The 26,557-nt window shown below is 46.7% G+C and overlaps 1 protein-coding gene across 2 annotated transcripts in view; it reads left to right on the top strand.

Annotated features, from left to right (window-relative positions):
• Nucleotides 1-10,762, top strand: part of Pbx3 (PBX homeobox 3) — a 190,581-nt gene extending 179,819 nt beyond the window's left edge. The window contains exons 6-9 of one of the 2 annotated variants that reach the window (XM_057755789.1): nucleotides 3,759-3,924; nucleotides 5,479-5,591; nucleotides 6,386-6,475; nucleotides 9,295-10,762. In XM_057755789.1, the coding sequence (XP_057611772.1) occupies nucleotides 3,759-3,924; nucleotides 5,479-5,591; nucleotides 6,386-6,475; nucleotides 9,295-9,387 (462 nt within the window). In that variant the 3' untranslated portion in view covers nucleotides 9,388-10,762. The remainder of the gene's footprint in view (nucleotides 1-3,758; nucleotides 3,925-5,478; nucleotides 5,592-6,385; nucleotides 6,476-9,294) is intronic. The other variant, XM_057755790.1, reaches the window with a different exon arrangement.
• The last annotated feature ends 15,795 nt before the right edge of the window (nucleotides 10,763-26,557 follow it).

The raw sequence follows: 26,557 nt of genomic DNA, 5'->3' as shown, positions 1-26,557 counted from the left end.
TAATTACACTGCTCTCGGTTGCGCTGTGTGAACTTACTAGCTGATTACCACAGTATCCAAATCTGCGATATCAGAATGTGTGTGATGTGCATATTTTAATTTGAGAAATAGTTTAACATTTCTAGATATTCATTTAGATGTGGTTATGCAGGTTAAACATAACGTATGATCACTGCTTCTTTCATTGCTTCCAATTAAACCTTGCTTGTTAGTTTAACCTCTAGGTAATCCCATCAAACAATAGATGTCAAGGAAACACTGCCCACAGTAGCTGCAGATGAGTGGCCATTAATTTTAATTGCCTTGATATTAAAGATTAAGAAGTATTGGGACTGGCAGAATGGAAACGATCTGATGTCAAGCAAACCCACTTGCTAAAGCTTCCCCAGGCTGCTGGTGATATTAAAATTTTACTGTGAGAATTAAATAAACCTTTATTAGTGATGACTGTTGTTTGATTGGTCCAGGGGTGTGCATAAACAGAGGATTCTTACATATCCAGAGATGAGGCCTTCCATGGTAGAGATTCCTCAATTACGAAACTGTTAATAAAGCTGTAATCTGATTTTCTAGGCTAGGTTTCATTAATGTATTATAGCTTCTCTGATTGTCAAGGTAATATTAACTACAAAGTACTGAACCCAACAGAGAATTGTTGAGAAGGAGAGAATTCTAGGATGGGCCTTTGTTGCTAAATTCAGAGTTGGGAAATTTTCATTAATTATTCTTAAGAAATACCAATTTCCCCCTTAACGGGGACTGTCTCCCTTTGCACTATAAACAATATATTCAATACTTAACTCTTTCTAAGACCTGCCAGGTCAAGTTAGGAAAGTCAGAGGGCTGCTCTGTGTGAAAGCAGCCATGAGCATGCCAGCTGGAGATGGACCTCCTGAGCTGAGGCTGGGAGCTATGGGAGGTGAGGTGGATTCCAAGAGAATTTGTCTTAACCAGCAGTGTCAGAACTTGAACCTTCGGGTACTGTTTCTATCCTATTCTTCAGGGGTTGTGGTTGGTTGGTTAGTTGGCTTTTGGATTTATGAGTTCCCTTCCTTTATTCCTCCCTCCCTCCCTTCTTCCTTCCTTTATTCCTGACAACTTCTCAGGCATTGAAGGCTGGCCTTGAACTTAATATGGAGACAAAGATAACCTTGAACTTCTAGTCTTCTTGCCCATGCCTCCAGAATGCAGGAATTGTGGGTGTGCACCACCATGCCTGGTTTGTGTGGTGTTATGGATGAAACCCAGGGCTCTGTGTATGTCAGGCAAGTGCCCCATAAAAACTACACCTACATTCTGTTTTTAGAATGACATTATTTGGAACTGGAGAGATGACTTAGTGGTTTAGAGCTCTTGTTGTACTCATGGAGAACCCAGGTTCAATTCCTAGTACCCACATCAGGTGGCCCAAATCCTGGAATCTCTAGCTCCTGTTCCAGGGGGTCTGATACCGGCCTGCTCAAGCTCCTACACTATGTGGCACACATAAACACATATAGGTATACATACATAGATGCATACACATAAAATAAATTAATCTTTAGAATGACATAGTTCTGCTATAGGAAGGTATCATAAGACCCACCGATGCTGGTTCTTTCTGCATAGAAATCCCTCTTATGCCCCATCTCCTGCTTCAGACCTGAGCCCTACACCAGTGATGTCTTTTCTCCCCTCCACTCTGATCTCCAGCTTATCTGGACAGACTCTGTGCTGATTCTTTGTCCAGAGTATCTTCCCACCAGGCCATCCCTGTGCACACCTGCTGTAGGCCTGCACTGTAGAAAGAATACGGAGAGGGGTTAGGTCCTATGGTTGGAGCATATGGACTTCATTTCGTTAATTCTAGTTGTCAGCAATGAGACTAGTTAGTGCATGAGAAGGAGAACCAGATTTTTTTCATCCAGAATAAAGTATTATGCCCACTCAGGACTATCCAAGGATGGAGTCAGGGACTCTGCTGTTGGCATCACATCTGGGGTGAGGACTGAGAGGGCGCATGAAGAGGAAAGAGGAGAAGCTCCTGCCTTTCCTCTTAAATAAGGTGTGCCAGAGGTTATGGTGGGTTTTATGGGTATCTACACAGATATAAAGTTCTTCATAGAAGTTAGGAATAGAAAGAGTAACCTCAGAGTTATCCATATAGAGAAGATCACTGAAGGTTTTGAATGAGGATGAAGAGAAAGAGACAATGCCCAACAGGTGATCCTTGGAGGAGATACACTGGGGGGGGGGGGGCAGAGAGACGGAGGAGGAAGAGGAGGAGGAGAAGGTGGTGTTGGAAGAGAAAGGGACAAAATATGGAGGAACCATGGAAAAAATAAACCTCTAGCAGAACGTTGCTGAGAGGCTGATCATTGGGCCGAGGACAGCTGGACAACTACCTTGTTCTCGGTAGAAACAGCCAGATGTGTAGAGATCTCTAGTGTCTCGATTTTGGGTGGGTTTTCCTTTATTCCTGTCTGGGGAGCCTGTGCTGTAGCATTGGTCCTCAGAAGTGTGCTTATGTGTGTATGTGTGTGCAATGTGTGTACTTGATGCTCCTACGGCAGCACATGGACAACAGGGAGGACATTGCTGTCTTGGTCTCAGGGATCCCCTGCCAGGACTTTCTAGCTTTCTCCAAAAGGGTGAGTGCCATCAGCTGAAGAATGAGAGCACCACTTCCAAAGCAATTAAAGATTTGGCAGAGGCAGCCAGCGGGCTGCCCACTGTAGAAAATTGGGTTGGAGGGCTCTGAACTGCATCCCCTTGTTTCTGCCCAGGGCCCCCGAGGAGCTCTTCTGGATAACACCTAGGGTAGAACAATGGCCCTGATACTACACCAGCAGTTCCTCTGCCGGATGAGTAGGCCATTCCTAGGAATATCTTTAAGTTGTCACGTTAACAACAGAGAGGCAGACTCCACGATACAGTATGGGCATGCCTTCTTATATATGGCTGTGTGACTTTCAGTGTCTCTACATGACTCCTTTACAGATACCTAGGTACATGGTGTGGCTCTAATCACTGAGCATTGGGCTACAGTTTTGCTGTCTGAGCTATGGTGAAATCAGACATCTGCCAGCATCCTCTTTTAAATTTGTACTAGCTGACATCATAAGAGGTTTAAAAAAAAGAAAAAGAAAAAATATGTATTCTACTTTATATAATCAGCTATTCCTCTGCATTTGCATTTGACTTTATTGAGATGGCTTGAGTTTTCAGCTTGAGGCTTCCCACATAGTCACTGGCAGAGCCTGAGAAACCATCTTGGCAGACATGCAGTGTCTTCCAAGGCAGGAGACAAAGGGATTTTTCATCCATTATTAATTGATGTCCCTCTTCAGCAGACCAAACATGATTCTACTATATAGCTGCCAAAAATTGTTCCAGGTCCACAAAAGAACAATAAGTCATTCTTCAAGTGCGCTTCATGATACCTAATCTAACAAATGTTTCCAGTAGCTTTTCAGCTTCTTTTAACAGTGTCATTGCTATGTTTGATGACATTGGGTATTTTTATGAGCAGTGGCCCCAGCCATTGTGGTGTTCCCATGGCTAGTTCCAGGAAGCATTGTTCTTCCAGTAGAGTAGAAAGAGTATGCCAAAATGGAAAGCGAACCCCTAAAACTGTTAAGCACTACCCATATGGTGTGAAGGCAAGGCGCTGTGTCACCCAGAGACTCCCCTTGTCATCCCAAGTAAGGACAGGAAGTTTGACTTTTTTTCTTTGTGACTTCTCTACCCTTCCCATTCCATGTTCCTGTACTTGGTAGGTGTCCAACTGGTTTGGCAACAAACGAATCAGGTACAAGAAGAACATCGGCAAATTTCAAGAGGAGGCTAATCTCTATGCTGCAAAAACTGCCGTGACAGCTGCACATGCGGTGGCTGCAGCCGTGCAGAACAACCAGACCAACTCACCCACCACGCCGAACTCTGGTGAGTGTGACACATTCACTCAGCCAGACAGGCTTCTGCCACTGTGCCCCATCCCATAGACTGAAGCCGCAGCCTCACTGAGCACACAGTGGAGCTTAAGGGGAGATTGGTGTTCACTTGTGGAGATGTTCTGTGCTGGTGCGCACTGTTCACAATGAGTCCCACCTGCTCCTGGTAGATTCTGGAATCTTTATACTTAATTGTGACCTTTAAGTCAGTAGACATGTAAAGCTCTACCACATACTGTCTTGTGGTGGTCTGTCAGAGTGAATCAGCAGCTGGGAATGTGGGCTGGTTGCCGGATGTTGGGCACTTAGTTGCAGGATCTAGGTGCAGCCTCTGTCTTTGCCATTTGGCTTGCTGGACTTACATATAAAGATATAGTATCGAACCCATGAATGCATTGCCCTGTGTGTGTGTATGTATGTGTGTGCGCACACATGTGGGGGGTGTGCATGTGTGTGCTTTTATGTGTGCATGCATGTGTGTGGGTGGGGTGGTACGGGTTGAAGCCAGGGCTTTGCATATGCAAAGCTCAGTACTTTGCCGCTCATCTACATAACTAGCCCTTAATTTTTATTTTATTTTATTTTATTTTATCATATTTTTTTAGAGAGTTTTACTAAGTTGTCCAGAATGGTCTTGAATTCCACCTGGCCTCAAATGAATGATTCCTCTACTTAACTGAAGAGCTGGGGTTACATGTACGAACCATAGCTGACGATAAATGCACTGCTTTTGACAGAGCATTTTGTTGACATTTTATGTGGCATTCATGCTGGAGTTAGAAGAAATGTCTTTATTTTTTAAACTTTATTGTTTTTTTAAAATTTCATGTGCGTTGGGATTTTGCTTGCATGTATATCTGTGTGAGAATGCCAGATCCCCTAGAACTGGAGTTACAGACAGTTGTGAGCTGCCATATAGGTGCTGGGAATTGAACCTGGGTCCTCTGGAAGAGCAAGCAGCGTTCTTAACTGCTGAACCATCTGTCCAGCCCCCAAAGAAATGTCTTTAAATTACAGGGAACTTAACTGACAGGGAAAGAAAGGTGCAGCTAGCCCCAGCAGATGGATTTGAGGGGCGTGGAGGCATTCTAAGGTGATATTAAAATACATATGTAGGTCCAGAAGGAAGGGTGTTTATTTTCTCGCACTTCCGTCATTTCTGATGGGCACTAGTGGATGTGAAGGGGGAGTAATGGCTGGGAAGAAGCGTGAGGAAAGCGTGTTTTCTCCAGGTGTTTCTCCACCGTGACAGCAGTGTGGAGCTCGTTTGATGACTGAGTCTGGAGAGAAATGGAAATAAGAAGACAGTGGGTGTTTTTCTATTTTGATTTGTCTGTTTTTTATTTGAGTTTGCCCTCTGTAAGGTTTTTCCCGTGTGTAACGTGAGTGAGTGGCAGGACCTTCTAGATCTCGAGTTAGTGCTCTGTCCTTCTAGAGCTGAACATGCCCTCCCTTCTGTGTCTCTTTTCCTTTCCCTGCCTCTAGGTCTTTGGGGGTTGTGTGTGTAGCTCTCTGTTATTCAGCTACTTAACTCTTTCCTTTCCAGGTTCTTCTGGTTCTTTTAGCCTCCCAAATTCTGGGGACATGTTCATGAACATGCAGAGTCTGAATGGGGATTCTTACCAAGGGTCCCAAGTCGGAGCCAATGTGCAGTCACAGGTAGGAGAAATGCCCCAGCTGGGGCCTTTCTGGCAGGGTAGGGTTTGGGCTCAAAACTTCCCCGCTCTGACCCATGAAGTGGTCTGCACATTCAAGCAGACCCTGTGCTGGGTGCATCCAAACGGGACACATTTGCCCACCTCTTAATTCAGTGAGAAGTCAAGTGGACAATGTCTTTGATGATTCAAAGCTGATGAACTTTGTGAATGCATTCGGCTCTGGCTTGAGCTCATGGAGATGGGGGGGTCTTTGTTATGACAGAACAGAAGATTGTGTGTGCTTGACAGGGAGGGGGTAGGGAGAGAGGGGGGGAAAGAATGAACAAGAGAACACACTGCTCTTTTATTCCTGCATTTTTGCAAGTCAGGAAACTGAAACCTGAATTCTTAAAGTAGATTCCAGGTTCAACCCCTTTCTTGTCCTCTTAACTGGGAACAAGTGCTCTTAGTCTTAAGCATTGGTGGCAGGGATGGGTGTGTGTTGGGGTGGGGAGGTTGATTCGGTATTCATTATCTGGGAGTAGATTTTCACCCACAGCCACATTTGCTTGCTGTAGATAGAAAGTCTGCATTACTATGAAGATGCTATTGTTTGGCTGGTGTGAAAAACAAAGGTGTGTGAGTTTAAATATGCAAGGAATCTTTGAAATCCCTCCAGTCACATTTGATTGATAAATTTGTCTTTCGTTGGAGATGCTCCACCCTTGTGGCACACATAATTCAAATTGTTCCCTTTTGTAAGTGATGGTGTTTTAATAGATCGAGGTGATGAATTCTGTTCCGTCTCACTTCTAGGTGGATACCCTCCGTCATGTTATCAATCAGACGGGAGGCTACAGTGATGGCCTTGGAGCAAACTCTCTGTACAGTCCACACAACTTGAACGTGAGTACCCGGGGAGCCAGCTGTGGGAATGAATAAATTAATAGTCGCTGGACTTGGCTCCATGTCTTGTTGGCAGTTGGGGGTGGCAGTATCTTTGCTATGGCTTCATTTTATTAACGTCAGTGCTTGATGTTTGTTACCTAGCTGTCCTTTGACGCCCTCTCAGATGCCCAAAAGGGGCTGGTGCCCTATCGTCAGTGGGCATTTAAGTACCGGTCCATTAAGATGCCATTTTCTAGCAGCTGCGCTGTGTTCGGGAGATGGTGGGAAACAGGTCATTTATCTTAGAATCAAGCAGCAGGAAAATTCCCCAGCACAGAGCAGGTGAAGGTGATAACCTTGGAGACCCAGCATATCAGCAGCCATGCTAAACACAGAACCCCATTCTTCCAGCAGCTGACTAGGCTGTGGGCCTGGGGTGCAACATGTGACCTGAGAGTTTAATGGCCTCTCTGCTTTAACATAGAGCAACCTTTGCTACTGATTCACTAGCTTTCCCTTCCTGCCCACCCTGGCGTGGATGGGAAACGGCAAACACACAGCTCTGTAAAGGAGGTGTCAGGAGCAGGGAGGAGGGGAATGGCCTCCCTTTTAGGGCCTTCGTTTGCTCTAAGAGTAAATATTAATGACTTAAAAAGTGATTGAGGATGTTCAGTTATAAAGGAAAAAAAAGGACCATTAAATACTCAAATCTTTTACATTTGAAATGTCAAATCTTTCTTTTTGGGTTTATAAATAACTCATAATAACCTACAACAAGCCATATAAAAAGCCTTTTGGTTGCATTTCTCCTTTTTCATTTAAGTGTTTTGAAATGCTTCAGAGAATGTGCGATATCCTTATCAACATGATAAAATATGAAGTCGTGATTGCCTGCAGCCTTTTACAGACTGAATTCCATCTTCACTGATGAGGCCTGATAAGACGCTGTTGTATAATACAGTGCATAATCTCAAACCAGCAGAGTAAGGATTAATTTATTTTGAAAAAGAAAAAGAAGAATGCTCGTTGACAGCTCTCCTGCAGCTGCCATGCAGGGAGAAATATTGTACATTTGTTGTTTATAAGTTTGGATAAAAGAGGACTGATGTTTACTTCAGATGGGATCTCTTTACGCTTGGATCTGTGTAAGACTTCCTTCTCCTAAGGAGACTCCCATACCTGAGAGGAAACACCATTTAGATAGGGGACACACACGGGCTTGTCACCACCCAACCTGGCATGATTAAAGCTTTCAAAAACAGTGCCATGGCTTATTATTTCATCTTATCTCCCTTTCCTACCCAGAATTTGATATCTCAAGCTGCAATTTTTTTTTCATTTAGACCACCAGCCCTTTAGGTTTCCTATCCACCCTTCTCCCTATTGCCTGTCTACCTCTCTTTCTAGCCCTCACCCTTGGTTCTAGAGCAGTGGTTCTTAACCTGTGGGCCGCAACCCCATTGGGGGAGTTGAATGACCCTTACATAGGGGTCACATATCAGGTATCCTGCATAGCAGATGTTTACATTATGATTCATAATAGTAGCAAAATTACACTCATGAAGTAGCAATGAAAATGATTTTATGGTCGGCGTCACCACAACATGAGGAACTATGTTAAAGGGTCACAGCATTAGGAAGGTTGAGAACCACTGTCCTAGAGAGATGGGAGGGCTTTTATATGCAGAACTATGCAGCGAAACAGAAGACAAGGTGTTTTTTAAGGACAACACGGTCATGGAATGTGGCTCCATGACAGAGAACTTACCTAGCATGCTCAAGGCCCTGGGATCCAGACCCAGTTCCAGGAAGCAACAGCAATCACACACACACAACTATTGTTGGGGAAGAAACAGTTGTCATGCCCAAAAGACCTGCATGTCTTTCTCTGGAGAAATTACAGATGGACAGGAGGGAGGCAGAGAACCAAGGAGTCCTGTGGTGTGTGGGGCCAGGCTAGTGAAGCCTCGGGGACAGTATCAGGCAGCTCACCCTTGCCTTCCCTCCAGAAAGGCTTGCCCCATCAGTTCTGCTCAGTGTTCCCCAACTCACAAGCCCAGCACCTCCCTCTTCTTGAATGACATAAAAATACGTAGCGACAAGCTGTCTGCCACAGCAGAAATCTGATCAGACATTGATTTCAGCAATTGCCTCTATAGGGCGAGACATGAGGCAAATTTGTTTCTGAGTACTGTTAGTGCTGGTGCAGGTCCACGGCGGGAAGGGCCAGCGGCATGTGGCGGATAGCAGCACCATCCCAACGAGGGGCTCCACTTGCAGATAATTGGAAAACTGATTTGAATAGCATGTACCCCTCCACAGTTCATACATTTTCATTCTCGAAGCTCCTATTTGGAGGGAAATTCTGGCTTTCATTTTCCAAGGGTTACATTAGCTGACTGTCAGGCATATATGGGAGAAGTGTGGGCAGTTTCTCCATGGGGACAGTGATGAGGCTGGCTGGAGTGTCTATTTCCTGGAGCTCAAGGTTGCGCCAAGGCATCAAGTTGGGTTTCCCCACTGCCTCTCCTGAAAGGTTGCTTTTGAGTGGTGGTTTTTACCAGCAGATCAGAGGCCAAGCTCCATGTCAGCTTGGGACTAGCTGAAGTCATCTTCACCAAGCTGATTTATCACCCAATCTTTACTTGATAGGATGGATTTGTTTTACATACATTTAATCCCACTTTAACGCACCCTTCCAACTCCTGCCAAAGCGGGTTCAGAAAATACATTTTGCTAATGCATCTTTGCTCTCATGTTGTCGTCTGGGTGTTCTAAATTGGGAAGTGGAATTAATATGTAGACGTGCACCCACTGAACTGTGCCTCTCCTTTCAGGCTAATGGAGGCTGGCAGGATGCAACAACTCCATCTTCTGTGACTTCTCCTACGGAAGGCCCGGGCAGCGTGCACTCGGATACCTCTAACTAATCCCCGGGGCTTTCCCAGCTGACATGCCTTGATAAGCGCATTCAGAGCAATAGGAGGAGGAGGAAAGCGTTTTGTAACCCACCACCTACAGCTTTACTGTAAACCTTGTCTTCTTAGAGAACTTGGGAAACCTGTTTTTTAAGGAATCATTATCATTTGTATTTAAACTTAAGACACACATTTAAAAGAAAGCACTTTATCCAATTAGGCCAAGATGTAACATTGTTGACAGTTCTGTGACTGTTTCATCATAATTTATTATCGATCTTTTACATGAATGGTTCCACAGTTGCCAGTTACTTGGCCTTAAGGGTAAGAAGTACCGTCTGTGCTAGACCCCGATTATAGTGTGCAAGGTTCGCCTTGCCTGAGCTGAACCCCTCAGATTTCCATGCAGAGTCATTGTCGTCCTCATGTCACCAATGGGCTTGGAGGGGAGGCGCCGTCTGCTGCCTCTCCTAAGGAAGGTGTGTTTCAGAACTTCCTTCGCCATGTTTGTGTTGTAATTAGGTCTAAGACTGGTGGCCTCCTTTCTCCCTCTGAAGCACCAAAGCCCAGAGTCTGCGCTGATGACACCACGGATCCAGATTGCCCTGAGGTGAAGATCTCGCTGCTACAGAGGTGAAAACAAGACCTGTCTGGGTTTGACCATGTGCGCTGGGTGCTGCACAGACTTGTCAAGGTGTGCTCGTCCTCTGGGCAGCCTGGGAAGGCCCTGCTCTTGGGAGTGCTGTATATAGTGTAGCAAAAGAGTATTTATACATCCCACCAATCAAAACACAGCTTTATTACCTCATGCGAACTCATTCAAACCAATAGAATCCCAACATGTTCTGTAGCTTAGAGCGCTCACTTACTACCTCTGAACAATACTCACGCTGTAGTTCGTCTCTTTCTTATCTTTTTGCATCTTGTAATTAACTTTGTTTCCCTTCACAAAATGTAATGTACATTGTAATCTTTTCAAAGAAAACTCAGGGTTGCTTTTGCAACCTTTAAAAAGCCGAGATCGGCAATGTTGGGTCTGACTCTTAACACAGGATCGGCCAAGCTGTTGTAAATACTGAGAAGCGTTTGAATGTCCTTCATCTTGTTACTAATCCATAAAGAAAAAAAGAAGAAAAAAAAAAGGCGGGTTCTTGTGATGCGTTCAGATTCAGTATTCAGCACTGTACATTTCACCCTGTGTGGCGGGCCCTCTCCTCCTTTTGTATTGTATGCGATTCTGAAACTGACTGAGTCGTGACAATAATTTGTGGCGGTGATTCTGATGTATTAAAAGCGTTCCGTGTTCCTTTCTACTGGCTCACACCCTGGATTGAGAAGTCTTCCTTGTGGTAGTTATATGTAGTTTCAAACATGAATAAACTTTGCTTTCCTGATTAAACCTGAATGCCATGTGTGTCTCTGCTCCTTGAGCCAGCACAGGATGGAGGTTGGGGCGGTGGTGCACATGTCTATAGAGGTGAGGGTGGCAGCGAAGCTAAGCTGCTGGCTGCTGTTCCTGGTGAGGCCTTTGACCACCCACTGGACCGTCTCACATCCCTTCCCATGTTTGTGGACTGAGAAACTGAAGCACAGACCCGGGACAGCCCGAGCCTGCTGCCCTCGGCACTTACATTCCTCTGACCTAATGTGGCTCTGGAACTTGCTAAATGGTCTTTTGAAAGGCAAGAGTCTTGTCCTGTTCACTTCTTTAACTAGCTGGAGGTGAGCAAAGGTTTGGAAAGAGTGGGCCTCACATGCCAATCCAAAGGTAACACCCCTTCACTCTTCTCCCTATGTCTTAACATTCTCAGTTTGCAATATGTACAACCAGCTAGATATTTTTAACAGATTGAACATTATTTTTGTGTTACCCAGGTTGTAATAAAGTCCATATATTTGCATACATGCTTGTCACTAATGTCCAAATCTTTATAATAAAAGAGGCCCATTGCAGATAATTGGCCTGTTTACTATATCTCAAGGAAATTGACTCACAGGAAATCAGATTAATGTTAATCAGTTGCAGCAAATGTCTATGATAAATATATCTGTTTTCCTATTTCAGCTGGTAGAACCAGGCAGAACAAGGGCTGGGGCCACCGCCCCCATTAATCTTGCAGCAGTTATTCTGTGCAGATAAACTTTATAAAATAGATTGCCCTCCACAGCTGTCCTCCCTCGTGTGAGTGCTCAGCCTGCCCATAGGAATCTCTCCCATGGCTAAACAATCATTTGCATGATTCAATTAGCTTGTAGGTTAGCCTTTCTTATTTTTGTACATGAAATAATCCCTGGGCTGTTTGGTTTTACAAACTAGATCCCTTGGAAATGTCACATACAGATGTGCACACACAAATTCATCTTCCTTAGCATTCGCAGATACCCAAGGACCCTCTTGGCTTTTGTCTTGGGCCAGCCTGTTGAAAGAAACACTCACTAGAACTTACCGGGGACTTCCTGACACTTGGCAGGGATATGGAAAGAGTCTGGCTGTTCTGGGGACACTGATACAGAAACAGCCATGTGGTGGCTTAGATGATGCCGTGTGCAGTTTCCCTTCTTGCTTTTCACCCCCTCTGGAGGCACTGGGAGGTTACCCTGGCCTTCCTGCCAGTCTCTGGGCGTCTCTAGGATAGGGATGCTTTACAGACTTGAAGAGCACATGGGCATTAGCCCCAAGGGTCTTGTGTGGATTTAGTGGTGGATTTGGGGGAAATTTTATCTGGATACCTCTCCTGGTTCAAACAATGGGTTAAGACCAGATCCAGAGACAATGAAGTCAGTCCCATAACATAGGAGCTGGATCTGGGGAGTCTTGCTCTGCTGATTTTGAAAGTCGTTGTTTTGGGGATATTGGCAAGACAGGTAAGACCCACCCATGGTGCCAAAGGTAATAATAGTAGGGAGTCACTTGAACCAGCCATTTGCAGGCAAGGGGCCCTGCATGATGGTGGATGGATGAGAACATGTGTGCTTGTGTGAGAATGTGTGTTCACAGTGTCTGGAGCCCTAGCACCCCAGCAGCAGCTCCTTTCTAATGGTGTCATTCACATGACAACCATTCACAACCCAGAGGGGCTGTGTACTAGAGAAGCCCTTCTGTGTGGAAGGTGATGTCGGGATTAGATTCCTAGATTTGGGGAGGGGTAAATGTCTGTTGCCATCCTGGGCATGTGACCTTTGTTTACTGGTTATCTCTCATACCTAGTGTTATGGTCTGCTGGCCTGGGTACACTGTCCCTTTAAGAGACAAGCCCTGCCCTCTCCCAGCCCCACACCTTCCACCTAGGGAAATGGATATCTGTACTCCTGCCTCCTCTTGCCTGCACTCTCTCTTTCTGTCTCTCTTCCCCTCCCTCTCCCCCTGTGCCTCTCTCTTCTTCCCCCTTCTTCCCTTCCTCCTTTCCTTTCCCTTCCATAATCCACTAAATAAACTATACCCACTTTCTCTGCATGGGGACTATCCATCTCTCACCCGCTGTGTCTCCTCTTGGGACCCGCTGCCCCGCCAACCCACCGAGGTCTCTCACGTGCTGTCTCCCACCCACCTGGGACCCACAGAGGCCCCTTAGGGAACTGTACCAGTTTAACTAAACCATTACACCTAGGCCAACATTGCTGGCCTTCCAGCTGCCACCGTTAGCAGGTACTACAGTCTCCAGTGAACGATGGCCATTATGCCTCCAGTGTGAGGTCCTTTCAAGGAGTGTGGCCAGGAGTCCCTCCTCTGTCCCCCTGGACCACACAGGATTCTCCACCCATGCCTGCGTGTACTAAGGTGTGTGTGTGATGGTGATTCATCATGTAGTGCCAAACGCCTGGATCACTAAGTTAAAGGATGAAGGAACCAGTGCTCTAGGGCTGGGGTGGGCCTGGCACCGTGGCTAGTGATAGTTCTGCCTTGTACTTTATTCCCCTACTGTGGGCTTTCACAGACAGCACCGCACACATCCGTGGTGCACGAGCTTTCACAGACAGCACCGCACACATCCGTGGTGCACGAGCTTTCACAGACAGCACCGCACACATCCGTGGTGCACGAGCTATCACAGACAGCACCGCACACATCCGTGGTGCATGAGCTTTCGCAGACCTCAGTACACAGGGGCCACTAGAGTTGCTCTGTCATAAGGCGCATCTAAGGCTCGAAGGAGTGATGTCACCCCACCAAGGTCAGGGCTGTGAAGGCTGACAACCACTTGGCCAAACACAGAAACAGATTTTAAGTGTGGGAATGTCTGAACCCAGTTTTTATTTTTTGTATGTGTGTGTGTATACATCCACATGTGTGTTGGTGCTCATATGTAAAGGTGCATCTACACCCATTTATACACGTGTGTGCATGTGTGTAGAGGTCTGAAGTTAATGTCAAGTGTCTTCCTTGATTGCTCTCTGCCTTATTCATTGAGTCAGGATCTCTCCCTGAAGCTCTCATGGGATCATGGCTGCCGCGCCTACCTGGCTTCTACGTGAGCTCTGGTACTATTAACTCTACTCCTTACACTTACACAGTGAACTCTTTATCCATTGAGCAGCCTTCCTGCTCCCCAACTCACATCTTAAACCCCACGTCTTGTCAGTGTCTCTTTTCTGTGGCATTGGGCCTGTGAACTTTCTGGGTCTGTCTACCACTGCTAAGCCCAAAGTGTCAATCAAATACAGCCGGGGTTGGGTTCCATAGGAATTTAAGGCCAATGACAGGCCTGCAGTTTGATCCCAGTTAGTCTGGGTCCCAGTGACTTACTCCCTGACTGGTGACTTGGCTGATATGCAGGGAACTTGCTTCCATTCAGGCCCAAGTGCAGAGCCAGGAACCTATTTCCTCAGTCATGTGGGCACTGCCAGTCAGATCAACAGCATAGCTGCACGGTTAAGAGGGCCCCAAGACTTAGCACCCAGGAATCTGGGCTCCCAAGGGACACTATCTGGGACACTAGCTGTGTGTATTCTTGGGGAAGTCACATAACCTCCCTGTGCATCAGCTTCCTTAGTGGTTATATGCCTACCTCCTAATATGGCATGGTCAGGCAAATTGGTACTGTGCCCTACAGATAATCCTGCTGGGTCTGGAGTCTCTAATAGTTATTACTCCAGAACAAGGTGTAGGTGGATATTTCTGTCCCACCTGGTCCCACAGTCGTTCAGTCCCAAATAAACACACAGAGGCTTATATTAATTATAACCTGTTTGGCCTATTAGCTCAAGCTTATTATTTACTAGCTCTTACAACTTAAATTAACCCATAATTCTTCTCTATGTTTAGTCATGCGGCTTGGTACCTTTTCTCAGTAAGGCATTCTCATCTTGCTTCCTCTGCTTCTGGCTTGTGACTATGTATCTGCCTTTCTTCTTCCCAGAATTCTCCTGGTCTGGTTGCCCTGCCTATACTTCCTGCCTGGCTACTGGCCAATCAGCATTTTATTAAACCAATGCGTGTCACAAATCTTTATAGTGTACAAGAGCATTATCCCACAGCAGCAAAGGGTTTTGTGGTGGTTTGGATATGTATGCCCCCCCCATAGACTCATGTGTTTGAAAGCTTGACCCATAGGGAGGAGCACTTTTAGGAGGTGTGGCCTTGTTGGAGGAAGTGTGTCACTGTGGGAGAAGGCTTTGAGGTATCTTATATGCTCAAGCTATGCCTAAGTCTCCTGCTGTCTGTGTATCAAGATGTAGAACTTTGGGCTGGAGAGGTAACTCAGGTTAAGTACATTGGTTGTTCTTCCAGAGGAGCAGGGTTCAATTCCCAACACCCACATGACAGCTCACAACTGTTGTACCTCCAGTTCCAGGGGATCCAACACCCTCAGACAAGCAAACAGGCAGGCAAAATCCAGTTAATGCTCAAAAAATAAAAAATAATAATAAATTTTTTAAAAGAGTTAAAAGAAAAATGTAGAACTCTCAGCTCCTTCTCCAGCACCATGACTGCCTGCATATCACATTTCTCACCATAATGATAACAGACTAAACCTCTGATACTGTAAGCCAGCCCCAACTGAATGTTTTCCTTTGTTGCTGTGGTCATGGTGTCTCTGCACAGCAAAGGAAACCCAGAGACAGGCTCAAGCCTCCTCCTGTGGTTCCCACACTGTGGTTAGAACCCAAGCACCACCCTGCAATACAAAGAGCCAGGGCACCTGAGTTCTGTCATCTGGCAGGTTGCATGTGACTTTGGGCATGGCCTTCTCTGAAGCCTTGGTTTCCTAGCCAAGTGGTAACTGCATTCCTGCCTAATGTTATAGATAAGTAAAGACAGAGTGAACCCACATGGTGTGCTGTGTAAGATGGGGCAGTTCTCACGACTGCTCACTGATCCGACGAGGAGGGCAGGCCTGAGACATTTCCACCATGCAGCAGGGTTATCAGCTACCAAGTGAGGCTCTGTGGGTGGATTGTCCTTTTAACTCAGATCAGGCCGGCTGTCCACACACCTCCAGGCTGGACCTTAGCAGAGGCCTCACCTCTGCACCATCTCAGGAAATAACAAAAACCTGGCTCTTTTTTTCCTGGTTAAATTTCAACAGAAAGTGTACGCATCATTAAATATGGAAATCCAGAATTTTATTAGCAATCTGCTAGATCTGAACTGACGCCAATTAAACAAAAAAGATATCATTTATAAAAAGGCAGAGTTCAACTTGTATTAAATATGAAATGCAATTTTCTCCTGGTTTTGATTTATTACTGGCGGTCCATTGTTCAAAGAAGCATGTTATATTTCAATAGAGAAATATTGTTTATTCATTAATATTTTAAAACAGGCTTATTGCTGTGCATGGCTCTCACCGAATGAAACTTATGATTTAAAACATGAATTAATAAACACATTTGAAAGTGTTAGACGAGATCACAGCCTCTCATTTTTCATTTTCCTGGGAGCATATTAAATTTTTATAATTCTGCACCTACAGTTTTTTCTTTTAAATAAAGACACAGATTCCGAATTACTCTGCTAATTTTAGGTACCTGAGAGAAGGAAGCAGTGTCATGGGAACCAGAGTTGGGATGGCAGAATCCTCCAGAAGACAGGTTTTTCTTTGTAACGTTCATAAATCAAAATGAATGAGCTTTGTGTGGGAGGCGGTGTTCCTAGGTGTGAAGATGCCGGCTGGAATGGACCCACTCGTGGGGCTGTGTGGGCGGTGTGTATGTGTGTGCCTCAGTTGCAAAAGAGTGACAGAAAGGTTTCTAGCCATAAATAAAGGACATTGAGACTATAGTTCGTGATTCTAGAGAAGTTAAATAAGAAGGTGAACCCAAAGAAAAACATATAAGCATCCTCCTGAATATTAACCTTCATCAGGCGATGAAAGAAGACAGAGACAGAGACCAACATTGGAGCACTGGACTGAAGTCTCACGATCCAAAGGAGGAGCAGAAGGAGAGAGAGCACGAGCAGGGAACTCAGGACCGCGAGGGGTGCACCCACACACTGAGGCAATGGGGATGTTCTATCGGGAACCCACCAAGGCCAGCTGGCCAGGGTCTGAAAAAGCATGGGATAAAACTGGTCTCGCTGAACATAACGGACAATGAGGACTACTGAGAACTGAAGAACAATGGCAATGGGTTCTTGATCCTATTGCACATAATGGCTTTGTGGGAGCCCAGGTAGTTTGGATGCTTACCTTAATAGACCTGGATGGAGGTGGGTGGTCCTTGGACCTCCCACAGGGCAGGGAAACCTGCTTGCTCTTAGGGCTGAGGAGGGAGGAAGACTTGATTGGGGGAGGGGGAGGAATGGAAGGTGGTGGCGGGGAAGAGGCAGAAATCTTTAATAATTAAATAAATTAATTAATAAAAAAATGTATTACAAAAAAAAGAATAAAATAAAGAAAAAAATACATTAAAAAAATGAATGAGCTTTGTGTGGGAGGCGGTGTTCCTAGGTGTGAAGATGCCGGCTGGAATGGACCCACTCGTGGGGCTGTGTGGGCGGTGTGTATGTGTGTGCCTCAGTTGCAAAAGAGTGACAGAAACATGGGCACGTCAGCCGGCCGGTCAAATGTGTGCAAGCTGATTGCACCTCAGTTGTTCAGCCCAGTGGCCAAGTGGTAGCTATTGAGCACCTACTGTGTGCCAGGCAGCATACTGGTTTCGGGGTGTGCTGGTCACCGTGATCTTTCCTTTTCCCATGGAGCTGCTTGAGTCATTTCCCCACCAGGACCTGAACCTGTTGACTTTCTTCATGGTCACCTCCCCTCACCCCACACAGTAACAATGTTTTCTATGTAACAGTCCTCAGGGAATGTTGTGGAGAACCTGGGGGAAAGAGGACCTCCGAGGGCAGGGAGAAATGCACAACCTGCTTGAGGACCATGGAGCAACCATGGCCAGGTGGGTCAGTAGAGAGTGTGTCCCCAGACCATCTGTGAGGTCTGCTCACTGCTGCCTACCAATGACAAGTGTGCCACACCTAGCCCATATGGCAGGAAAGGAAGAAAGCCTGGAAGGAAAGACCTGTTGAGTGGCAGGATCAGGAAGATACTTGTCTCTAGGGATTGGTCAGGTTCACACTTCCTCTAGACGGTGCTTGGGAAGCTGGGCTGTGGTGATGCACGCCTTTAGTCCCAGCACTCGGGAGGCAGAGGCAGGTGGATCTATGAGTTGGAGGCCAGCCTGGTCTATAGAGCTAGTTCCACGACAACCAAGGCTACACAGATAAACCCTGTCTTGAAAAATGAACCAACAAACAGAAAGACAGACAGAAAGGAAGGAAGGAAGGAAGGAAGGAAGGAAGGAAGGAAGGAAGGAAGGAAGGAAGGAAGGAAGGAAGGAAGGAAGGAAGGAGGAGAAGGAGGGAGAGAGGAGGGAGAGGAGAGGAGAGGAGAGGAGAAGAGAGGAGAGGGAGAGTGCCTTTGAGTTCCCTGCAGGATGCACATGAGAAGGTCACTCATTGCCACTACAGCAGTGTGAAGGGCTGGAGCCCCTGAGAGGTGGAGCGGTGCTGTCACCGCTCTTGCAGAAGTGGTTTAGTTTTTATGAGAGGGAATGGGTTAGCTACTGCAGGAATAAGGTAGCTGTCTTGATGGTGGGGGGGGGGGTTGCACTGTGGGAGAGGATTAATGATCCCTGGGATGGGCTGGTTGCCTTGGCAGTGTGTTAACACAGGCTCCTGTAGGAATGGGAGTTTGACCGGCCAGCTCACGTGTTCTCGCCAGTCCCCCGCTATGTTGTGTAAACGCCTTTGTTGGTTGCTGGCTCCATGCTTCTGACTCTCCAGCCAAGGTTCTTCTGTCACTTACATGTTACACAGCCTGCTGTGCTCTGTTATAGCAGCAGAAGGCAGACAAAGGAAGATTGCGAAGAAGGCTAGCAATGAGGGCCATGATGTCCTCAGGTGTGTAGACACAGGGAGTTTGGGGGTCACCACCCAGTGTCACTCCCTTGAAGAAAACGGATTACCTGCTCTTAGGCGCTATCGACTGCAAACAGCTCCTTGTCTAGGGGTGGAGCTTTGTCGGGACTCCGTGTCCCTTTCTCCATGCTGGACTTTTGTGTGGTGTGAACCTGTGTAGGTCTCACGTGTGCAGCCACGGTCTGAGTTCGCATTTCTTCAGCCCTCTTGGTCTGGAAGATACTGGTTCCGTGGAGTCACCCATCACCTCTGACTCTTTTTTTTTTCGAGACAGGGTTTCTCTGTAGCTTTTGGTTCCTATCCTGGAACTAGCTCTTGTAGACCAGGCTGGCCTCGAACTCACAGAGATTCGCCTGCCTCTGCCTCCCGAGTGCTGGGATTAAAGGCGTGCGCCACCACCGCCCGGCTCACCTCTGAATCTTTAACAATCTTTGACCTCCTCTTCATGTATATCCTCCAGTCTCGAGAGGAGTGCTAAGTCTCATTCGGGGCTGAGTGCACCAAAGTCTCTCACTGTCTGCACATTGTCCACTTGTTACAGGTCTCTGTATTAGGCCCCACCTACTTATGAGAAGAGGCTTCTCTGATGAGGGGGAGCAAGGCACTCGTCTATGGGTATGGCAGGATGTCACTGGCAGTCACTTTATTGCTATGTTCATTTAGCAGAATGGTAGCAGCAGGTTGTCCCCTAAGGTCCATGTCCTATCTAATCTTGGGTTCCTGGTCTCGTTAGCAGTGTTAGGTATGGGTTCCTGCTTGTAGGATGGGCCTTAGATCCAAGCAAAGAGTGGTTGTTTGCTCCCATTATGTTTGTGCCTTTATTGCACTAGTCTGTCTTATAAGCAGGTCACTGTTGTAGGTCACAGGGTTGTAGCTGGCGGGTGTTGATTGCTCTTCTGCCTACTGGCCACCTGAGATTGAGGTGCCTGGGGCAGCTTTCCAGGCTCGCATGGATCCCTGGGTTGGAGCCCATGGCCCTCTTGAACTTTATGGATGGACTTCATATGGTTTTCCAATTTGGTAGTGTCAACTTTCCCACTCCCAGACCCGTCATCTTTGCTGTTTCCAAGAACCTGGTGTTGAATTCCTGTCGTCACAAACAACAGAAGGACCTTTGAGGGTGTTTTTTAGGCATTTGCCTGTGCTCCTCTCTGAAGTACATCTTCAAGTTCTTTGCTTGTTTCCTTCCTTCCTTCCTTCCTTCCTTTTTACAGGTGTATATGTGTGGCACAAGGGTATGTATGTGTGTGTGTGTGCATGTTTGCATGGGTGGACATATGTGAAGATATGCATACATGGCTGTGTACAAGCATGTGGAGGCCTGAGATCAGTGTCAGGTATCTCCCTAGCTCTCTACACCTTTTGTACTGAAGCAGCTTGAACCCAGAGCTTACAGATCAACAGGTCTTGCGCTGGGATTACAGAGCCCTGTCATGGCCTCTCAGCATTTGTTTGAATTCTGATCCCCAGGCTTATGAGGCCAGCGCTTTCCCCACCCCCATCTCCCCAGCCTCTATGACTGCGATGTCGCTTGTCTTTCTGTTGCTGGTTTATGGGGCATTTTAAAGAACTGTGGTACACTGCTTCATTTTAAGTTGGACATATTTTACCCTTCTGCGAGTACTGCTTTCTGAGGAAGGATCTGATCACCCTGCACACAGATCTGCGGCGTCATCTCTGTCCACATGTGTGTCCTTCCATTATTCTGATCTCTCAAGGCTGCTGAGCGGTTTGCTGCCTCTGCACCAATACCTCACTGGCTCAATTCCAGAGCTTCTTGAGTCTTTCTGATATGCAAGAGAGTGGTTTCTTATGTCATTCTTTTCTTCAGAAATATCTTGGCTCCGTGCATGTCTGTATAAATTTTGTAAACAGCATGTAAAGTCTGACATTAAACAACAACAACAAAACAGTGTCGGAGCCTAGCATGGCCACACATGCCTATCATTCCAGACGGAGGCCAGGGGATCACAAGTTGGAGACCCACCTTAGGTACCACAATGAGGGTGTGTCCTAGCAACAGTGAAAGTGTGTCTTAGCAACAGTGAGGGTGTTTCCTAGCAACAGTGAAAGTGTGTCTTAGCAACAGTGAGGATGTTTCCTGGTTGGCAGAAGCCGCCTGTTCATTCCTGGCTGCCCTGACCCAAAATAACCACACAGAAACAATATTATTTGTAATACTGTTTGGCCAAAAACTTAAGCGTATTGCTAGTTAGTTCTTACATCTAGAATTAGCCCATTTTCATTATTTCATATTTTACCATGAGGCTCGTGGCCTATAGGCAAGGTTCCAACTGGCAGCTCACGTCTTTCCCCTACAGTGGCTACATGGTGTCTCGCGACTCTACCTTCTTTCTCCCAGTATCTGGTTTAGTTTTCCCCACCTAGCTCTGTTTTGCCCTGCTAAAGGCCCAAAGCAGTTTCTTTATTAATCAGTGGTAATCACAGCACACAGAGGAGAATCCCGCATCATATCCTAGCTTGCTTTTTGTTGCTAAGATCAATACCCAAACTAGCACAATATGTGGGGGAAGAGGGTTTATTTCAGCTATAGGCTTCAGTACATCAGGGCAGGGGCTCGGGCAGGAGCCTGGAGCAGAAACAAATAAGAACTTTCTTATTTGTTCTCTCGCTTACTGATCTGCTTTCTTATATAGCTCAGGTTCCCTGCCTAGGATGGCACTGCCGACGGTGGCCTGGGTCACCCACACCAATCATCAATCAAAACAACCACACACGTGGCCACGGGCAATCGGGTGAAGGCAATTCTTCAATTAAGTTTCCATCTTCCCAGGTGACTCTATGTTGTGTCAAGTTGACAATGAAAACTAAACAGGACATGCAACCCTGTCTCAGAAAAAGGAGAACCCTAAAGCTTGGGTTGTAGCTCAGTGAAGACACACTTGCCTAGTGCATAAAGCTCTACCTTCAATTCCTAGCACCCCCAAAATAAATAAATTGATTTAATAATCAGAAATTATAGTAAGACTTTGACATCATATTGAATAAAAAGATCCAGTTAAGAGAATGGATAAAATTAAAATACTGAGTCCTAACCCATAGAGAAATGTTCACCTTTGTTGTTTGGATGTTCTTCAATACTAGGTATATTAGTCATGGCTCTTTAGAGCAACAGAATTTATAGACTGAATCTGTAGAGAGAGAACAGAGATTTATTAGAACGGTTCACAGGCTGTGGTCCAGCTAGTCCAACCATGGCTGTCTACCAACAGAAGGTCTGAGAATCCAGTAGTTGTTCCATGAGGCTGCATGTCTCAGCTGGTCTTCAGCTGAGATCCCAAAGAGGTGGGCTCTAATGCAGTGAAGGAATAGACTTGCCAGTGAGAGTGAGGGTGAGCGGGCAAAGAGAACACTTCCTTCTTCCATGTCCTTTATTTTGGCTGCCAGCAGAAGGAGGGCATATACGCCAGGCAGTGTTGGCGCATGCCCTTTAATCCCAGCACTTGGGAGGCAAAGCGGGGAGAATCTCTATGAGTTTGAGGCCAGCCTGGTCTACAGAATGAGTTCCAGGACAGCCAGGGCCACACAGAAAAACCTTGTCTCAAAAAACAAAAACAATGAGGCAGATCCGTGGTGGACCTTCCCATCTCACATCCCGGGATTAGAACTAGGACCTTCCCATCTCACATCCCGGGATTAGAACTAGGTCTCCCCCTTCAAATGATTTAATTAAGGAAAAAGTCTGTCACGGGTGTGTCCAGCCATTTCGGTTTTAGTTAATTCCAGATGCAGTCAAGTTGACAACCAAGAATGGCCATCACACCAGACCAGGCAATAAAATGTTATGTCTTTCCCGTTAGCATCTGCAGTCTCCTCAGCCCCTGCAACGTTAAAATGCTGTGTTACGCCTGCCTAAGTGCTCTCCACTGGAGTCATGCGCGGCTTTCCCAGGGTCTCCGCAAAGTGAGGTGTCCTTGAGAGCCATGGCCTGTGAGCTGGGCTCCCTGCCCACTGCACCCTCCCTCCCTTCCTCTTCCCTTCAGCCTTCATTTTGGTCATCTTTTGCTTTTGGTTTAACTGATAAACTCCATATTTAGAGCAAAAATTTACACAGGTTTCTCCTGTACTCAATGCCCCTGTCCACGGCTACAACTTCCCTCACAGCAGCCTATATACGTGGTTGTCAGAAGACCGCGGTGCTAGAGCACAGTCACAGCTAACAGGTGCGTGTGTGCGTGTGTGCATGTGTGTGTGCACATGTGTGCATGTGTGTGTGCACATGTGTGCATGTGTGTGCGCGCGCACGTGTGTGTGTGTGGGTTCTGGGAATCAAACTTGGATTGGCATTCTTGGCAGCAAACACCTTAACCACTGAGCCATCTTATCAGCCTCTAAATCTAAATCTATATTAATATTGGATTCACCTCTTGGCACTATATTTTCAAGATGGTACCATAGCTTGGGCTGTTTTCAAACTCACTATGCAGCTGAGAAAGACCTTGAACTCTTGATCCTTTTGGTTCCACCTCCCAGGAGCTGTCCTTACATGGCATGACCCACCGTGTCCAGCTGTACTTGATTTTCTGACATGTCTAATGACATGTGCTCACCATTACATCCATATAGTTTTGATGTTTCCTTAAAACTCCATCTTCCATCTATTCGCCCGACTTGCTCTATCCCTGGCCTTTTTTTTGCTTCCAATAGATTGTTTGAGAATATTATATGATTGTAATAACACGTGCTTGGTAATTCATCTCTTTGCAGTGCTGAATAGTATCCCATCTACTTGGCTACGCCACCATGTTTGCATTTGTCCTCTTCAGGGTGTCTTGGCTGCTCCTCAGTTTGGGTAATTATGAACAAAGCTGCTATAAATGGCTAGAACTAGATTTTGTGTAGCTAGAAGTTTTTTGATTCATTTGGGTCAATCCTTAAGGGTGCAATTGCTGGGTTACCTGCTGAAACTGTATTCCTGAATCAGAGGTCAAGGTACTTGCATCCCAGCCTCGAGGAGGAAGAGCTCTGTTGCTCCACAGCCTTGTGTGTGTGTGTGTGTGTCTGTGTGTGTCTGTGTGTCTGTGTGTCTGTGTGTGTGTGTGTTGATCTTGGTGTCTTCCTTGGTTGCTCTTCGGCAGCAGCCCAGACTCGTAGTGACAAGAGATTTAAAGAGACAGACACAAACTGGCATGGGGTGGGCCGCAAACTCCGATGGAGACACACCAGCAGCCGCCTGGAGACTCCAGCGAGTTTATTATATACAGCCTGAAGGAGGCAGCGGTTAGCTAAACTCCATAGAGGGTCTGTGTAGGGTTCAGGCTTGGGGTAGCAGTCACCCTGGACAAGGTAGCTACAGGATGTCTGTTTTTAGGTAAAGGTCATTCATTCTCCAACATCTGGACTAAGGCCAGGGGAGAATGCAATTCCTGTTAGTCTGCGGCATCCTCAGAAAAGCCATGCTCAAGTCAGCAACACACATTCACTCAGGACTTCTTCCTCTCTCCATTCTTCCTCCCCAGCTTTTTTGAGAGTCTCTCCCTGAGCCAGAAACTCACTGACTGTGTCCCACGGCTGGCCAGCAGGCCCTGGAGATCCTCCTGTGTCTGCCTCCCCAGTGCTGACCTCACAGGTGCACAACGCACTTTTAGGAACTGCGCAGAGTCTCTCACTCGGGTCCTGGCGCTTTCACGGCAGGCACTTTAGCGACCAAGCTGATCCACTGCCCTTTCTCTTGTGCAAAATCCCCTAAAGATACACGGCACTGAGCACTTCTGTCTGCTGATTTTCCATCTGGGTATTTTCTTTGGAGAGGCATGTGACCAGGTCTTTCTAAAACTGGCTTGTCTGTCTCTTGTTAAATATTAGCCATTCTTTGCTATTCTGGGAGATACTCTGTGCTAGCCCATGTGAGCCTTGCAAACATCTCCTCGGAGTCTGTTGCTCACCTCATTCTAGAGACCTGTCCTTTACCGTGCAGGACCTCCGCGTTGCTGTGTGGCTCTGCCGTCAGGATGGTGTCTAAAGTTCCATCTCTGCTAAAACTCATCCGGGCTTCCTACGTCACCTTGAAGGAAGGTTGTGGTTTGGTTTGGCTTTTATGAGACAGGGTCTCTCTTTATGTAGCTCCAGCTGGCCTGAAACTTATCATGTAGACCAGGGTTATGTGCACTCAGAGACCTTCAGGTACCTGCTCCTTCAGTGCTGGCATGAAAGGCGTGTCCATTGCGGGAGTTGTGTAGCTAGCTGTAGGGCTTCATCCAGACTATGTCACTGGAAAGGGTACAGAATCCTTCCTACAGGATTTGTCGTAGATGGTCTCTGCTCCACAGCTCCTGTTCTCCTCAGCTGTCATCAGCTGACCATGTTTAGCGATCTGTCTCAGGGATGCTGGCTCTGTCTGGGCATTTGTCTGTGATCTCTCCCGTACCACACTGACTGTGTGACACTGGACAGGGGAGGCAGGCCTACCACTTTACCGTTTTCCTCCAGTATCTAGATGGCCACTCTGGGTCTTCTGCTTCTCCATGTGACATCAGTCTAGATCTGCAAAAGAACTTTGTGCTTGCAACCGGGCTGGACAGTCCAAGGTGGGAAGATCTGGCAATACTGAGGCTTCCCACTCTCTAAAAGGAATTTAATATTTAATTTTAAATATTAAAATTTTTTTCTCTCCAAGTATTTAATTTTTCCTTCAGTATCTTTTTGAGGGCGTTGTAGCTTTCCTCATTTAGATCTTGTGCCCGGTGCACAGAACATTATCCCTTCCTCTCCTGGAGGCAGAGAGGCCAGTTTGGTCTGAGTGCACCAGGATGTATAGAAACTGCCAGTGAGTATGATACCCAGCCCAGGGTGACTGGGGGCAGTAGCTGAACGATGCGCCCACCTCCCATGTGTGTGAGGCCCGGGCTGCCGTGGTCCCCTGTCAGCTTTCCCCTGCTGGTGGCTCCTAGAGGTGTCTTTGGGGACAGAGGTAAGGCTCACAGGGAAGTACAGACCAGGGGCTCCTGGATGGACAGCATCTGGCTTGGGAGCAAGTCCAGCCTGCATGGGCTCTGCCTCGGGCAAGGATAGATGGCTCTGAACCCGATCCAAAGGAAGGCCCGTTGATGCCCCTACTATGTCTACCCCTACTGACCACCCATGACCAGAATATCTGGGGTAGCTCTCCTGCCTGTGTGAGAGAAACCCATTTGAAAAGTGGGCCTGACGCCCCTCCCTGGAGTGCCCCCACACTGTCTTGCTGGTTGCAGACAGGATTTGAGGAAACTTTGTGCCAGGTGCACAGAACCTTTGTCCCCTCATCTCTAGGAGGCAGAACAGCAGTGGGAGGAGAGGCCAGGCCTCCATCAGAGGGAGTTTTCGCCCTCAGCTCACAGACTTTCTCGACTTCGGATTTACAAATTGAAAATCATTAATAATTCTAACCAGGCGGTGATAAATCTGAGATCTCTCTCGATGAACCCAGACAGCGTTTCATAAATCAAAAAGATTACTTAGGAATTTTTTAAAATCTGACGTCAAAATGTCACGGTTACTAATGGTTTCGGTAGATCTCGAGCGGTGATATATCATTTATCTATGCTACATCTCAGAAGTGACATGGGGGCAGAAACAGGATGTCTTTTAATATCTCAAATACAGCTCGGCCCGCAATAAAGGTGTTAACATGGTGTGTTTTCTTCCGGAGCTGAGGGTCTGATTGAATGCCATTGTGCGCCCCCTGTGTTCCAAGGCCTGGGAAGGTCTGACACGTGGGGATAGTCTTCAGCTTTAAGAGGCAGAAAAGAGAGCCATGAACCCCAGCCTGAAGAGGAACAGACTTGAGGAGGCTCAAGTCCAGCTCCACACACCCCCCCCCCA

Source organism: Chionomys nivalis, chromosome 22 (assembly GCF_950005125.1).
Source record: "Chionomys nivalis chromosome 22, mChiNiv1.1, whole genome shotgun sequence".
Taxonomy (NCBI): domain Eukaryota; kingdom Metazoa; phylum Chordata; class Mammalia; order Rodentia; family Cricetidae; genus Chionomys; species Chionomys nivalis.
This window is presented reverse-complemented; position numbering and strand designations above follow the sequence as displayed.